Here is a 15,008-nt window from a genome sequence, read left to right as displayed (position 1 = left end):
ACCAAAGTTCGGGTCCCCATTGACTAATATGAGGTTTGAGGTGTTATGTCAAGTTGTAAAGAGGATGTGAATTGACAGTGAAATGTGAGCTGATAGAACAAATGATGAAAGATGGCTTCCATAAATGGATAATGTTTCTGAACACACGTCAAAATCTACAACAGACTTCCATTAAAAAGTGCACACTGAAGGTTTTACAGTGGGCCTCATAGTCCCTTGATCTGAACATCATTGAAAATCTGTGGCTAGACCTCAAAAGAGCAGTGCAGGCAAGACGACCCAGGAATCTCATAGGACTGGAAGACATATCTAAGGAAGAATGGATGAAAATCCCTCAAACAAGAATTAAAAGACTCTTTGCTGACTACAAAAAGCATTTTCAAGCTGTGATACTTGTCAAATGGGGTGCTAATAGGTACTAACCATGCAGGGTGCCCAAACTTTTGCATCTGATTCTTTTCCTTTTTTTGTTAATTTTATTTCCATCTCTTACATTGCATAAAATACAAAGGAAATGTGTCATCTTTAACTTTATGCCTTTCAGAGATCAGTTCATCTTCAACTTGCTTAACTGTTCACAATAACAGTAATTTTGACCAGGGTTTTATTGTTAGTGCATAGCTATGCATCAGATCTGGTGGACAATTCCTTGGTTCAGAAGTATCTAAGCCACAATATTTATGCACCGCGTCACAAACTCTTGCTTTGTTTATACTGTACAGTATTCTGTGCACAGCTGATTCCGTTTTACTTCTCTTTACTGGTAGGGCTAAGCTCGGTCACGGTCTACTCTCAGGACAGTACTCAAAGCCACCAGTGAAATGTGAGCTGATAGAACAGGTGATGAAAGAAGAGAACAAGGTATTTATTCTGACACTTGCCAAAGGTGGAAGACTAGTAATAATGTGATTTCTGGACCGATGAAAATAACACCAAGGTTATTAGAGTGTTGTGTAAAATGTGTGGTGTGTTTTTTTTTTAATCTTTGTATATATGGCCTGTTGTGAGCGCTATTTAGATTGTTCAGAACAAGTTTTCACAATTTTATGTAAATGGTTAATCTCTGTGTAAATGAAGAGTTCTAAAACTTCCTAGTGTAGTTTGTGATTTAATCCTGCACTAAGAACATTTAACGGCAATCAATGAGAACATTCCTGTTCATGATAAAGAGTTATTCCCAAAATAAGTTATCACCTATCCATAGTACAGAGGATCACTTCAGATCTCTGGGAGCCTGACCGCTGGGACCCCTAGAGAACAGGGCTCTAACATACTATGTTTTGGGGGTTACAGTTGCTGACAGATTTTCTTTTATACTCAAGTAGTATAATAGTCCATAGAATATTTTGTTGCTATGTGTTGTGGATATTTGAGTGATGACATTCCAGATGAATGACTGATATGTACCAAATCTCAGAGTGGAACCTTATCGTATGGATGTTTTATTTGTCATGTGTAATAATTTATGTGTACCATTACACAGGTGAGGGGCATTTAAAGTCTATTAAATGTAGAATAACACTATTTATGACCGTTATATGACTTGTGTACAGCATTTTACCAGTTATTCCCTCTGCACTAAAAGCCTCAGCAGTTTCTTGTCCATTGCAGTTCTGTTTCCCTTGAGCTCCCCTGCCCCTCTGAATAGTGCAGAAAGTGTAACTTCATCTCTCATGGCAGGCAGATTTGTAGACAGATTTGAGCAGTTTTTGAGAAAGGGCTAAAAGAGTAGGTAAGAAGAATATAATGGTAAAGAAGAAATAATCGATAAGTTTGAGAAAAAGGTATATTCCTCTAATAAGATATATTACAAATAATGATGAGCGAGTGTGCTCATGACTGCTTGTTACTCGATTCACCATCGGGATGTTTTGGTGTGATTCATTGGAAGTCTATGGAATACTCTGATCCAGTAACTCGCTTGTGCAATAGCCATTTAAGAAAATAACCACTATGGATATTTCCTTGAACGTCAGTATGATGGGTTTAATGGATATCTAATAATAATGAAGGATGACTATTCGTCGGTTACTTGCTTCAGCTGTGCCGTCTGGTGTGCAAACCTGGGCTCGGCAGAGGAATGAGCCTCCCCTCCAGTGTAAGAGAGCTGATATGCCTATAGCTGAGGCTGTCAAGTCTAGAGACAGTCTTCAGGAATGATCTTTCATAGAATGGGGGTGGGTAAAAATTCCACTTGGCAGTGAAAAGATAAACAAAAATAGCCCTTCCTCTATCTGGTTTCATCAATGCGCAGTATTTCTCCCAGACCATGTGTGCGTTTTTTTCTTTTTAAAATTTCGATCTCTGACAAATACAAGAACAAAAGTGGAAAAACGTAGTATGGAGGGGCTCAGATTATTATTTTCTTTATAGCCAGGTATATCAATTCAAGTCCTTGAAACCTTTTGGGAATTTATAAGAATAGTTGTAATGGCAAGTCCTGGGGGTGATGAGGATAGTAGATAAAGAGTTTGTTTTTCCAGAATTTCTCATTTTTAGAGACATTGGGGTACATGTCTCCTCTAAATGCTCCAAAAGTTTATCATCCACATTAGGCTGAGTTCACATGTTTAGTAATCATCCGTTAGAACAGATCCTATAGAGATCCGTTGGGAAAATGATCTGGGGCTGTGTGAGGGCTTATTTTTTGTGCCCGGGGCTGATGTTATTACTGATATCATTTTGGGGTAGATACAATGTTTTGATCCCCTTTTCTTGCATTTTATTACATTGTTGTGGCTGCCAAAATAACTTAAGTTTGGCTTTTTGAGTTTTTCCTTATGCTGTTTTCTGATTATATTAATTTATTTTATATTTTAATAGATTGGACATTTCTAAACACAGCGAAACAAAATGTTTTTTTTATTGTTTTATTTTCAATGGGGCAAAAAGGGGATTGATTTGAACTTTTGTGATTTTTTTTTTTTCATATTTTTAAAGACCCTTTCTTTTTGTGTTTTTCTGTATTTGTTAGTCCCCTTAAGGGACTTGAAACTGTGATCATCTGATTGCTTGTGCTATACAGAGCAATGTATCGGCATCAGCACTGGTCTGTACTGTAGAAATCACAATCTCCTATGAATGCCGGTTTATAGGCGGCGTTCACAGGAGCACTGTAGTGAGACACAGGGGTCATCAGCTGACCCCCGGCTGCCAGGACAACGCATTGAAGTGCATGATCAGGTCGTGGGTGCGCTGTTGGGAACAGGAAATGACGCAATCCCTGCTGATGTGTGTTAAATCTCGCTGTCCGAGATTGACAGAGGGAATTAACTGGTTAACAGCCGCGGGCAGATCTGTCATCCGGGTTTTAGAGGAACATGATGGCTGCAGAGAATGATGCGGGCTTGGTGTGCAAGCCCACATCAAACAAGGGACATGAGATAAATATACATCATACAGTCAGGGCCAGAAATATTTGGACAGTGACACAAGTTTTGTTATTTTAGCTGTTTACAAAAACATGTTCAGAAATACAATTATATATATAATATGGGCTGAAAGTGCACACTCCCAGCTGCAATATGAGAGTTTTCACATCCAAATCGGAGAAAGGGTTTAGGAATCATAGCTCTGTAATGCATAGCCTCCTCTTTTTCAAGGGACCAAAAGTAATTGGACAAGGGACTCTAAGGGCTGCAATTAACTCTGAAGGCGTCTCCCTCGTTAACCTGTAATCAATGAAGTAGTTAAAAGGTCTGGGGTTGATTACAGGTGTGTGGTTTTGTATTTAGAAGCTGTTGCTGTGACCAGACAACATGCGGTCTAAGGAACTCTAAATTGAGGTGAAGCAGAACATCCTTAGGCTGAAAAAAAAGAAAAAATCCATCAGAGAGATAGCAGACATGCTTGAAGTAGCAAAATCAACAGTCGGGTACATTCTGAGAAAAAAGGAATTGACTGGTGAGCTTGGGAACTCAAAAAGGCCTGGACGTCCACGGATGACAACAGTGGTGGATGATCGCCGCATACTTTCTTTGGTGAAGAAGAACCCGTTCACAACATCAACTGAAGTCCAGAACACTCTCAGTGAAGAAGTAGGTGTATCTGTCTCTAAGTCAACAGTAAAGAGAAGACTCCATGAAAGTAAATACAAAGGGTTCACATCTAGATGCAAACCATTCATCAATTCCAAAAATAGACAGGCCAGAGTTAAATTTGCTGAAAAACACCTCATGAAGCCAGCTCAGTTCTGGAAAAGTATTCTATGGACAGATGAGACAAAGATCAACCTGTACCAGAATGATGGGAAGAAAAAAGTTTGGAGAAGAAAGGGAACGGCACATGATCCAAGGCACACCACATCCTCTGTAAAACATGGTGGAGGCAACGTGATGGCATGGGCATGCATGGCTTTCAATGGCACTGGGTCACTTGTGTTTATTGATGACATAACAGCAGACAAGAGTAGCTGGATGAATTCTGCAGCAGAGCTGAATGGCAGATGACAGCAGACACAGACAGAGCCGCACTGTGAGAATGAACTCGGGTGAACCTCACCCGACTTCATTGTCATGCTGCGGCTCTGTCTGTGTCGCATCCTGATTAGCGGTCACCTGTGAAGGACTCACCGGTGACCGCTAATCTCCTGAGTAAGTGAATTGAGCAGCCCTCTCTCATACTCACCGATCCCCGATCCCCGGCTCTGCACGGCATTCACACTGCTCCGGCGGCTTTTACTGTTTTGAAAAAGCCGGCCGCCCATTAAACAATCTCGTATTCCCTGCTTTCCCCGCCCACCGGCGCCTATGATTGGTTACAGTGAGACACGCCCCCCACGCTGAGTGACAGGTGTCACACTGCACCCAATCACAGCAGCCGGTGGGCGTGTCTATACTGTGCAGTGAAATAAATAATTAAATAATTAAAACAAACGGCGTGCGGTCCCCCCCAATTTTAAAACCAGCTAGATAAAGCCATACGGCTGAAGGCTGGTATTCTCCACGTTATGGGCAGCCCCCCAGTCTAACAATATCAGTCAGCAGCCGCCCAGAATTGCCGCATACATTAGATGCGACAGTTCTGGGACTGTACCCGGTTCTTCCCGATTTGCCCTGGTGCGTTGGCAAATCGGGGTAATAAGGAGTTATTGGCAGCCCATAGCTGCCAATAAGTCCTAGATTAATCATGTCAGGCGTCTCCCCGAGATACCTTCCAAGATTAATCTGTAAATTACAGTAAATAAACACACACACGCCCGAAAAAATCCTTTATTATAAATAAAAAACACAAACATATACCCTGGTTCACCACTTTAATCAGCCCCAAAAAGCCCTCCTTGTCCGGCGTACTCCAGGATGATGCAGCGTCGCTTCCAGCTCTGCTGCATGAAGGTGACCGGAGCAGCAGAAGACACAGCCGCTCCTGTCACCTCCACACAGCTAATGAAGACAGTCGCGCGATCAGCTGAGCTGTCACTGAGGTTACCCGCTGTCACTGGATCCAGCGGTGGATGCAGCGGTGGCCGCGGGTAACCTCAGTGACAGCTCAGCTGATCGCGCTACTCACCGCTGCTCCTCTCACCTCCACGCAGCAACTGAGGTGAGTAGCGCGATCAGCTGAGCTGTCACTGAGGTTACCCGCGGCCACCGCTGCATCCACCGCTGGATCCAGTGACAGCGGGTAACCTCAGTGACAGCTCAGCTGATCGCGCGGCTGTCTTCATTTGCTGTGTGGAGGTGACCGGAGCGGCGGTGTATTCTGCAGCTCCGGTCACCTCCATGCAGCTGCGCTGGATGCGACGCTGGACCATCCTGGAGTACGCCGGACATGGAGGGCTTTTTGGGGCTGATTAAAGTGGTTAACCAAGGTATATGTTTGTGTTTTTTATTTCTAATAAAGGATTTTTTCGGGCGTGTGTGTTTATTTACTGTAATTTACAGATTAATCATGGAAGGTGTCTCATAGACGCCTGACATGATTAATCTAGGACTTATTGGCAGCTATGGGCTGCCAATAACTCCTTATTACCCCGATTTGCCAACGCACCAGGGCAAATCGTGAAGAGCCGGGTACAGTCCCAGAACTGTCGCATCTAATGTATGCGGCAATTCTGGGCGGCTGTTGGCTGATATTGTTAGGCTGGGGGGCTCCCCATAACGTGGAGCTCCCCATCCTGAGAATACCAGCCTCCAGCCGTATGGCTTTATCTGGCTGGCATTAAAATTGGGGGGGACCGCACGCCGTTTTTTTTAATTATTTAATTATTTATTTCACTGCACAGTATAGACACGCCCACCGGCTGCTGTGATTGGGTGCAGTGTGACACCTGTCACTCAGTGTGGAGGCGTGTCTCACTGTAACCAATCATAGGCGCCGGTGGGCGGGGAAAGCCGGGAATACGAGATTGTTTAATGGGCGGCCGGCTTTTTCAAAACAGTAAAAGCCGCCGGAGCAGTGTGAATGCCGTGCAGAGCCGGGCCGGGGATCGGAGATCGGTGAGTATGAGAGAGGGGGTAAGAGGGATAGACTGACATGGACAGAGAGAGAGGGACAGAGTGACCGACTGACAGAGATTAGTGAATGACAGACATTGTGAGGTGCTTCAGAATGCAGCTTTTCAGCTGCGCTCTGAAGCAGACCTTTTTTAAGCTGCGGTGCAGAGCGCACACCTGCGCACATAGCCTCAGACACCAAAATCGTATGAGGGATGTCATACGTTACAATTGACTAGGTTCATACAACAAAACGTCCAATGTATGAGGAATAAACGACATGTATGCGATCACCGTATTTTCGTTCAATCTTGATTGCACGTAGGTGTCACACGCAAATACGTCACGAACGATGCAGGATGTGCGTCACTTACAACTTGACCCTGACGACGGATTGAAAGATTTATTGAAGCGTGTAAAGCAGGCATTACCCTATCACTATCCCTAACCCTAATTGGGGGGGAAAAAAAAAAACAAAACAAGAAAAAAAATATGTAAAAACTTTATTATACTGTTAGTGTGTTGTTTGTTTTTTTTTTATTTGGGAATGGCTCCTCCAGCAGGTCTGTCTCTCCTGTCACAAAATCGGCACTCGTATTTCTTTTATCATATAGAATTTCCAATTGATTTTCTCAAATTTTGCATTCACAGGTGATACGTTTCGGCTTGCATTTTAAAGTAGTATACTAAAATACAGACAAGAAGATTTATAAAGGAGACTAGGCATAATATGTTAGCGCTATATAAAAATAAAGATTTGATTTTTGATTTTTTTTATATCCACAAGATATCCATTCATCTGAAGTCACAGGTCTCAACATTAGAAAACGTGCAACCATATAGAATCCCATATTTCAAAAAAGAGAAGCAATCTGATACTACTTTTGAATCAATATTGTATCAATTTATTGTTTAAAATTGTTAATATTAATTGATTTAAATGTTTCAGATTTTATAAATTTTATTAAAAAATACCTGTATCGATTCACAAGCTATATATTATCTAGAAATCTAAGTTCAGATTGCATTCTATAATCTCATAAAGAAGAAGATAAAAGAAATTTGAGTGCCGATCCTGTACTTTTGTCACTGTCTGGGGCCGCTACCCTTGGATTCAAGTACCATTTGTTTGAAGGACGTGCCAGCCTTGATTCCTATTGTGTATGTCCTTTCACAAAAGTATACATGAGAGGAAAGGCAGGGAACTGTGGGGAAGCACAGTGCAGTGTTTGTAATTTCAGTTTCTGCCTATACAGAGAGCAGTAATTGGGTGAAGTTTGTCATTTACTGCTGCGCTCTGCATAAGCAGCTACTGAGATTGCATTGATCACTTCATCATTCTGAGACCTTTGAAACCTAGATTCTGCTACATAGCCTTTGCTATAAAACTCATGTCTGCTAGGCGGCACTTACAGCACCTATACACCAATCCAAAAAGAAGCGAAAGTAGGGGCAAGGAATGACATTTTGTGCCACTACACTCTCAACATAACATGTATGGATGTCCCTGTTACACATTGGATCATCGCCTGGTCCTCCTGAAATTATTGTGTTTGTCCTACTTTACTGTGTATGGAGGCCTTCGCTGGCAGACCCAGACACATCATCTCCATAATGTCATCTTTCTATCACTCTCCACCATAAATAATGAATTTTCTTGTTAAGTTTGCTTGCTTTTTTAGTGAATTTTGATATTTCAATCTTTTGTGCATTTTGAGTGTACATAATCTGTCCATTTCTGTTTAAAGCTTCAACCAAAAGGAATTACCACTCGAATGTTTAAGGCCTTTGTGAGCAGAGGACACACTGAATTCTCCTCAAATAGGCAACAAGACGCACACGAGTTTTTATTGCACCTTATTAATCTAGCAGAGGTATGTAAAGTATTGATTTGTAGGGACAATATGTTTTTTTTTTAGTCTAGAAAATTAGTAGATTTATTTTAAAGATGATCAGAAGTCCCCAACCTTTTCCAGCTCGCGAGAGCCTCTGAAATGAGACATGGCTCCTATCCACATCCACATTGGTTATTAACGTGAAATAATAAAGATATGAAAGATTAACATGAATTACCAGGGTACAATAGTATTTACAGCTGCCTCCACCTTGTGGGTCTGGCTTTGTACAGTAGTGTCTTGTGTACAATACCGATACCCATTATCACCCCATCATTCGTTGTGGTTTCAACTTAAAGGGTTATTCCCATCTCCAAGATCCTATCCTAATATGTAGTAGGTGTAGTAATAATAATAATAATATTAGCAAATACTTCCAATTAGGAAGTAGCATAGTAGCATTAGTAGCATAGTTCTCCTGATTCACTTTGTTGTTTACCTTATGTTCAGGGCATTGCAGGACCTTAGATATCCATGGTTATGACCATGTATATAGTCAAAGTTAGGTTAGTTTCTAGTGGTCATAACCATGGAAACCTAAGGTACTGCAATGCCCTGAACATCAAGTAAGCAACATAACGTATCAGAACAATACTACATTTCTACTTGGAGGTATGTGCTAATATTATTATTACACTTACTACATATTGGGATAGGATTTTGTAGATGGGAATAACCCTTTAAGTTGAGAGGTAAAATCTATCTAGGTGATAACTTTAAAGCCAATTGTGTTTACGACAAGTTGGTGTGAGGCGGTCACTATCTCCTCAAATTAAATAGATTAAACACAAAACAACATACAGTGTATTGAAAACTATAAAGGTCAAAAACCAGAATAACAAGCAGTGAGAGTGACATTGTATTTGACTGACCATAGCTTAATTACCTTGTAATGCTCATTTTTTATGAAGACTTTCTCTTTTGATTTGTAGAGAAATAGCATAGGTTCGGAAAACCCCACTGATGTCTTCAGGTTTTTGGTAGAAGAGCGGACACAATGCTGCCAATCAAGGAAGGTTCGCTATACTGAAAGGGTTGATTATATCATGCAGTTGCCGGTGGCTATGGAAGCTGCATCAAATAAAGGTATATTTGTGTGTGTACAGGCAGAGATCTGTCAATCAGGGCAAGGGGTAGGGGGAAGCTGTCGGGAACCCACCTGTCTGACTAGTCTGCCGTGCGGCTCTGTACCTGGCGGCTATTAAAAGTATGTTTCTCTCTGAAATGCCGCAGCGTTATAGAGTCAAACATATCTGGCTGAGATCATACAGCACGGGACTGATACATGCTACCCATGGATTGGCAGCGTATATCAGATGTCAGGTCCTCTTCCGAAAACTGCTGTGCAAAGGTTGTAGTTTGTTTAAAAAAAAAATAAAAAAAATCTGGCTTTACCCACCCTCCCCGGGTCTAGTTCTGAGTCTGTCACTGCTCCTTGTGTCTGTTAATTACCTGCAGTGCTCACATTACATTAACAAAAATGCAGCCAAAAGGTTTTCCCAGCTCTTGCTCCTACCTTGGGCAGATCTGCTGAGCTAATCTATTACAGGACTATCGCCATGACCTCAGCACTGCAGTATAGTGACACCAGGACTAGCAGCAGAGACTCAGCGACGGACCCAGGGAGGATGAGTAAAACACAGTTTCATATATTTCTTTTTAACACAAACTGCAACTGAGGGCCGTGAGTTTTCTGAAACTGCAAAACCCTTTTAATGCAATTATTTTCATGAATATAGATCACCTGGCTTAGCCAAATGTCTGTTTACTAATTAGAAATCAGTATTTCACTTAAGATTAATTGGCAGTTTGATATTAATCAGGCATCACCCTATGTTTTATTGTAGATTGTTAGGTTTTATGTATTAATTCAGAAGTTTGTATCTGCACTCCAGTAATCTCCATGAAAGCTATTGAAGTGTTTGTCTCCAGTTTTTCTGGATTTGGGACCAAATCTATGTATTGTCCTATATTCTCTACTAGTTGGTCAGTACACTCATTTTTACCTCCCAACTTTACAGTCGCATATCTAATGGTAATATGCATATTGATTTATTCCAGATGAATTGATCACTTATGAACTGAAGAGAAGAGAGGCTGAAAGTGCAAAAAAACCACCTCCGGAGATTGTGCGTGCTAGGATCCCATTCAGTGCTTGTCTCCAGGCCTTTTCTGAGCCTGAGAATGTGGACGACTTCTGGAGCAGTGCTCTTCAAGCTAAATCTGCAGGTGTTAAGTGAGTATTCTTCTGTTAAAGGGTTATCCAGCCTTCTAAAGGCCCAGTCACACACAACGACTTACCAGCGATCCCGAAAACGATGCGACCTGATAGAAATCGCAGGTAAGTTGCTGGGAGGTCGCTGGTGAGATGTCACACAGTCAGATCTTACCAGCGATGCAGGAACAATACAGGTCGCAGTAGCGACCTGTATAACAATCTCAGCAGTCACCGTGACCCTGTCACACAGTGTCAAACACAGCGATGGGTCCTGCCCAGCAGGACATCGCCTTTGAAAAAAATGGCCTGGACCATTCTGCAACAACTAGAGATCTCACAGCAGGGGCCTGATCGCTGGTAGGTGTCACACATAACAAGATCGCTAACGGGATCGCTACTGCGTCACGGAAACCGTGACTCAGCTGCGATCTCGCTAGCGATCTCGTTATGTGTGACGGTACCTTAAGATTCCAATTCCAAGGATAGGATACAATTGGAGATCAGTGAGAGTCCTTTTGGCTCATCCACAATCAGCTGTATTATGGGCTGCTGCAGTTGTGCGACTACTACAGCTTCTTTAGTGTTACATTGGTTTGAAGGCAGCCCAAAAAGTCAATTCAGATATAATAGTATATGAGAAAGCGTTCAATTGGGTATAAAAAGTGGTAGAATTAGAACGGCACAATTGTGACTCCTAACACATCCAACTCACATTCCAATGTCATTTCAACAGAAAGAAGAGGGCCCCTGTGCAAGAACAGTATATGGGCCCTTTGTAGTCCATTAATGTGTCTGTGACAGAGGCGGTTTACTTTTTTGGAGAGGGAAATAGGACCCCTTACTCATGGGCTCCTGTGCAGCTGCCTAGGTTGCACTAGGGATATGTGTATCCCTGCCTTGCAGCTGTATTTGTGGAGCTCTGATCTTAGCTCTATATATGTTGTATATTGTCATTCCATTGAGCTTGAAGGAATATTTCGGTGTACTCATGGTTGAGTGAGAATTCTGCTCCATAATTGGGGAATTTGTATATCTTCTACCTCTGAATTGCGTCTCTGTCCCTGAGTTGATAAGATAAGATTCAGGTCTTATCTAAGCTGCCACACATCTCTGTAATGCCATCTATGTAGGTGTCATCTGCCAAATGTTGCAGGGTCCTGGTTGCTATGCAGGAATATCAGTGAGTAAATGAAGGAATAACTTTTTACTGACACTTGATACTTGACTTGAAGCCTATACAAAGTGGAAAAAAGTAAAAGTAAATGGTGTCAATATTCTGAATAGCAAAACATCATTAGATTTCCTGTAAAATGAATGTGTAGATGAAAATAAGGGACCATACAGTTTTTTTTTTCTAATATGTGATAGTTGGTGAAACAAAGGACAGGTTGTAGGGAACAATGGTTGAAATCCCCCACTATTGCTAATAAAGATTTATAAGACAGAAGAGCTCAGCTCCTGTGCGAATGTGTCACTGTACTTTAATCATTTATGTACTAAAAAATAGTTTAGTACTTAACACTAGAACTACTGAGGTAGTCATTTTGACTACTCTGCACCATGTATTTCTATATAGGTGTCACGAGTCCAGTAGTTCTAGTGTTAAATGGGTTATCAATTGACACAAATAAGCAGCCAAGTACCAAAGCCATTAGCTTACGTAGTCCTTATACAAGGGAGAAGGGCACTACTTATAGAAGCAACCAAGATGCCGCATAGTCAGACTGGAGGAGCTGCAGAGATCCTCAACGTAGGTGGTAGAATCTTCTCAGGACAGACGTATATTCTACAAATATGTCCTTTATGTAACAGTTACAAGAAGAAAGTCATTTGTGAAAGCAAGCTATAAGATGTCCTGTTTGCAGTTTGCAAAAAACCATGTCTGGGACATCTAGCATGTTGAAGATAGTGGTCTGATCAGATGAGACCAAAGTAGAACTTTTTGGGCTAAATGCAAAACGCTATGTGGGATGGAAAACTAACACTGTACATCCCCGAAAAACACCCTTCACAACATCAAACATAGTGGTGCAGTATCATGCTGTGTGGAGGCTTTTCTTCATCAGGGATAGGTAATCTAGTCAGAGTGGATGGGAAGATGGATGGAGCTAATTAAATACAGGGCAATCCTGGAGGAAAACCTGTTAGAGGCTGCAAAAGAGTTGAGACTGGGGTGTAGGTTCTTCTTCCATCAGGACAACGACCCTAAACATACTGCCAGAGCTACAATGGATGGTTTAGCTCAAAGCATATTCATGTGTGTGAACGGCCCAATCACAGTCCAGACCTAAATCCAACCGAGAATCTGTCTCAAGACTTCAAAATTGCTGTTCACAGACGCCTCCATCCAATGTCACTGAGCTGGAACGATTTTAAAATGAAGATTTTTTTCTAAAATCTTAGCCTGTAGAGAGGCAAAGCTGGTAGAGACATTCACCAAAAGATTTGCATCTGTAATTGATATTACTACAAAGTATTTTCTCAGGGGGCTGGATACAAATGCATATGTCACAATTTTCAGATTCATATTCTTAAAATATTTAGAAAACCATGAATCATTTTTATTACACTTCAGAAATACTTGCTATTTAGTGTTGGCATGTCACATAAAATTACAATAAAATACATTTACGTTTGTGTATAGACTGAAAAAATGCGGAAAAATTCACGGGGTATGTATACTTGTTTAAAGGCACTGTATGTAGTAATGATAATTATACATTTATTTACAGTGGGTACAGAAAGTATTCAGACCCCTTTAAATTTTTCACTTTATGTTTCATTGCAGCCATTTGGTAAATTTAAAAAAGTTCATTTTTTTCACTAATGTACACTCTGCACCCCATCTTGACAGAAATCTAGAAATGTTTGCAAATTTATTAAACAAGAAAAACTGAATTATCACATTGTCATAAGTACTCAGACCCTTTGCTCAGACACTCATATTTGAGTGACATGCTTTCCATTTCCTTGTGGTCCTCCTTGAGATGGTTCTACTTCTTCATTGGAGTCCAGCTGTGTTTAATTAAACTGATAGGACTTGATTTGGAAAGGCACACACCTGTCTATATAAGAACTCACAGCTCACAGTGCATGTCAGACCAAATGAGAATCAGGAGGTCAAAGGAACTGCCAAAGGAGCTCAGAGACAGAATTGTGGCAAGGCACAGATCTGACAAGGTTACAAAAGAATTTCTGCAGCACTCAAGGTTCCTAAGAGCACAGTGGCCTCCATAATCCTTAAATGGAAGACGTTTGGGACTACCAGAACTCTTCCTAGACCTGGCCATCCAGCTAAACTGAGCAATCATGGGAGAAGAGCCTTGGTGAGAGAGGTAAAGAGGAATCCCAAGATCACTGTGGCTGATCTCCAGAGATGCAGTAGGGAGATGGGAGAAAGTTCCACAAAGTCAACTATCACTGCAGCCCTCCACCAGTTGGGCCTTTATGGCAGAGTAGCCCAACAGAAGCCTTTCCTTAGTGCAAGACATATGAAAGCCCGCATAGAGTTTGCATAAAAACACATGAAGGACTCCCAGAGCATGAGAAATAAGATTCTCTGGTCTGATGAGACGAAGATATAACTTTTTAGTGATAATTCTAAGCGGTATGTGTTGAGAAAACCAGGCATTGCTCATCACCTGCTCAATACAATCCCAATAGGGAAACATAGTGGGGGCAGCATCATGCTATGGGGGTGTTTTTCAGCTGCAGGGACAGGACAACTGGTTGCAATTGAAGGAAAGATGAATGCGACCAAGTACAGAGATATCCTGGAAAAAAACCTCTTCCAGAGTGCTCTGGACCTCAGACTTGGCCAAAGGTTCACCTTCCAACAAGACAATGACCCTAAGCAAACAGCTAAAATAGCAAAGGAGTGGCTTCAGAACAACACTGTGACCATTCTTGACTGGCCCAGCCAGAGCCCTGAACTAAACCCAATTGAGCATCTCTGGAGAGACCTGAAAATGGCTGTCCACCAATGTTCACCATCCAACCTGACGGAACTGGAGAGGATCTGCAAGAAAGAATGGCAGAGGATCCCCAAATTCAGGTGGGAAAAACGTGTTACATCATTCCCAAGAAGACTCATGGCTGTACTAGCTCAAAAGGGTGCTTCTACTCAATATAGAGCAAAGGGTCTGAATACTTATGACCATGGGATATTTCAGTTTTTCTTGTTTAATAAATTTGCAAACATTTTTACATTTCTGTTTTTTTCTGTCAAGATGGTGTGCAGAGTGGACATTAATGAGAAAAAAATTAACTTTCTTGATTTTACCAAATGGCTGCAATGAAACAAAGAGTGAAAAATGTAAAGGGGTCTGAATTTTTTCCTTACCCACTGTATGTATCTATAACATATTCTGCAGCACTTTACAAATCAGAGGGTACATGAACAAATATCATTACTAGTCATTAGGATAACACATAATTTGAACAGAAGTGAGGGTCCTGCTC

General features: G+C 41.5%; 1 protein-coding gene across 1 annotated transcript in view; it reads left to right on the top strand.

Annotated features, from left to right (window-relative positions):
• USP13 (ubiquitin specific peptidase 13) overlaps window positions 1–15,008 on the top strand; it is a 203,265-nt gene that overhangs the window by 141,555 nt on the left and 46,702 nt on the right. Inside the window, exons 10-13 of the mRNA XM_075340593.1 lie at window positions 768–861; window positions 8,183–8,308; window positions 9,262–9,415; window positions 10,391–10,565. Coding sequence (XP_075196708.1) covers window positions 768–861; window positions 8,183–8,308; window positions 9,262–9,415; window positions 10,391–10,565 — 549 coding nt within the window. The remainder of the gene's footprint in view (window positions 1–767; window positions 862–8,182; window positions 8,309–9,261; window positions 9,416–10,390; window positions 10,566–15,008) is intronic.

Source organism: Anomaloglossus baeobatrachus, chromosome 3, assembly GCF_048569485.1.
Source record: "Anomaloglossus baeobatrachus isolate aAnoBae1 chromosome 3, aAnoBae1.hap1, whole genome shotgun sequence".
NCBI lineage: Eukaryota > Metazoa > Chordata > Amphibia > Anura > Aromobatidae > Anomaloglossus > Anomaloglossus baeobatrachus.
Note: the sequence above shows the minus strand (reverse complement) of the source record. Positions and strands in the feature narration are given on the sequence as shown.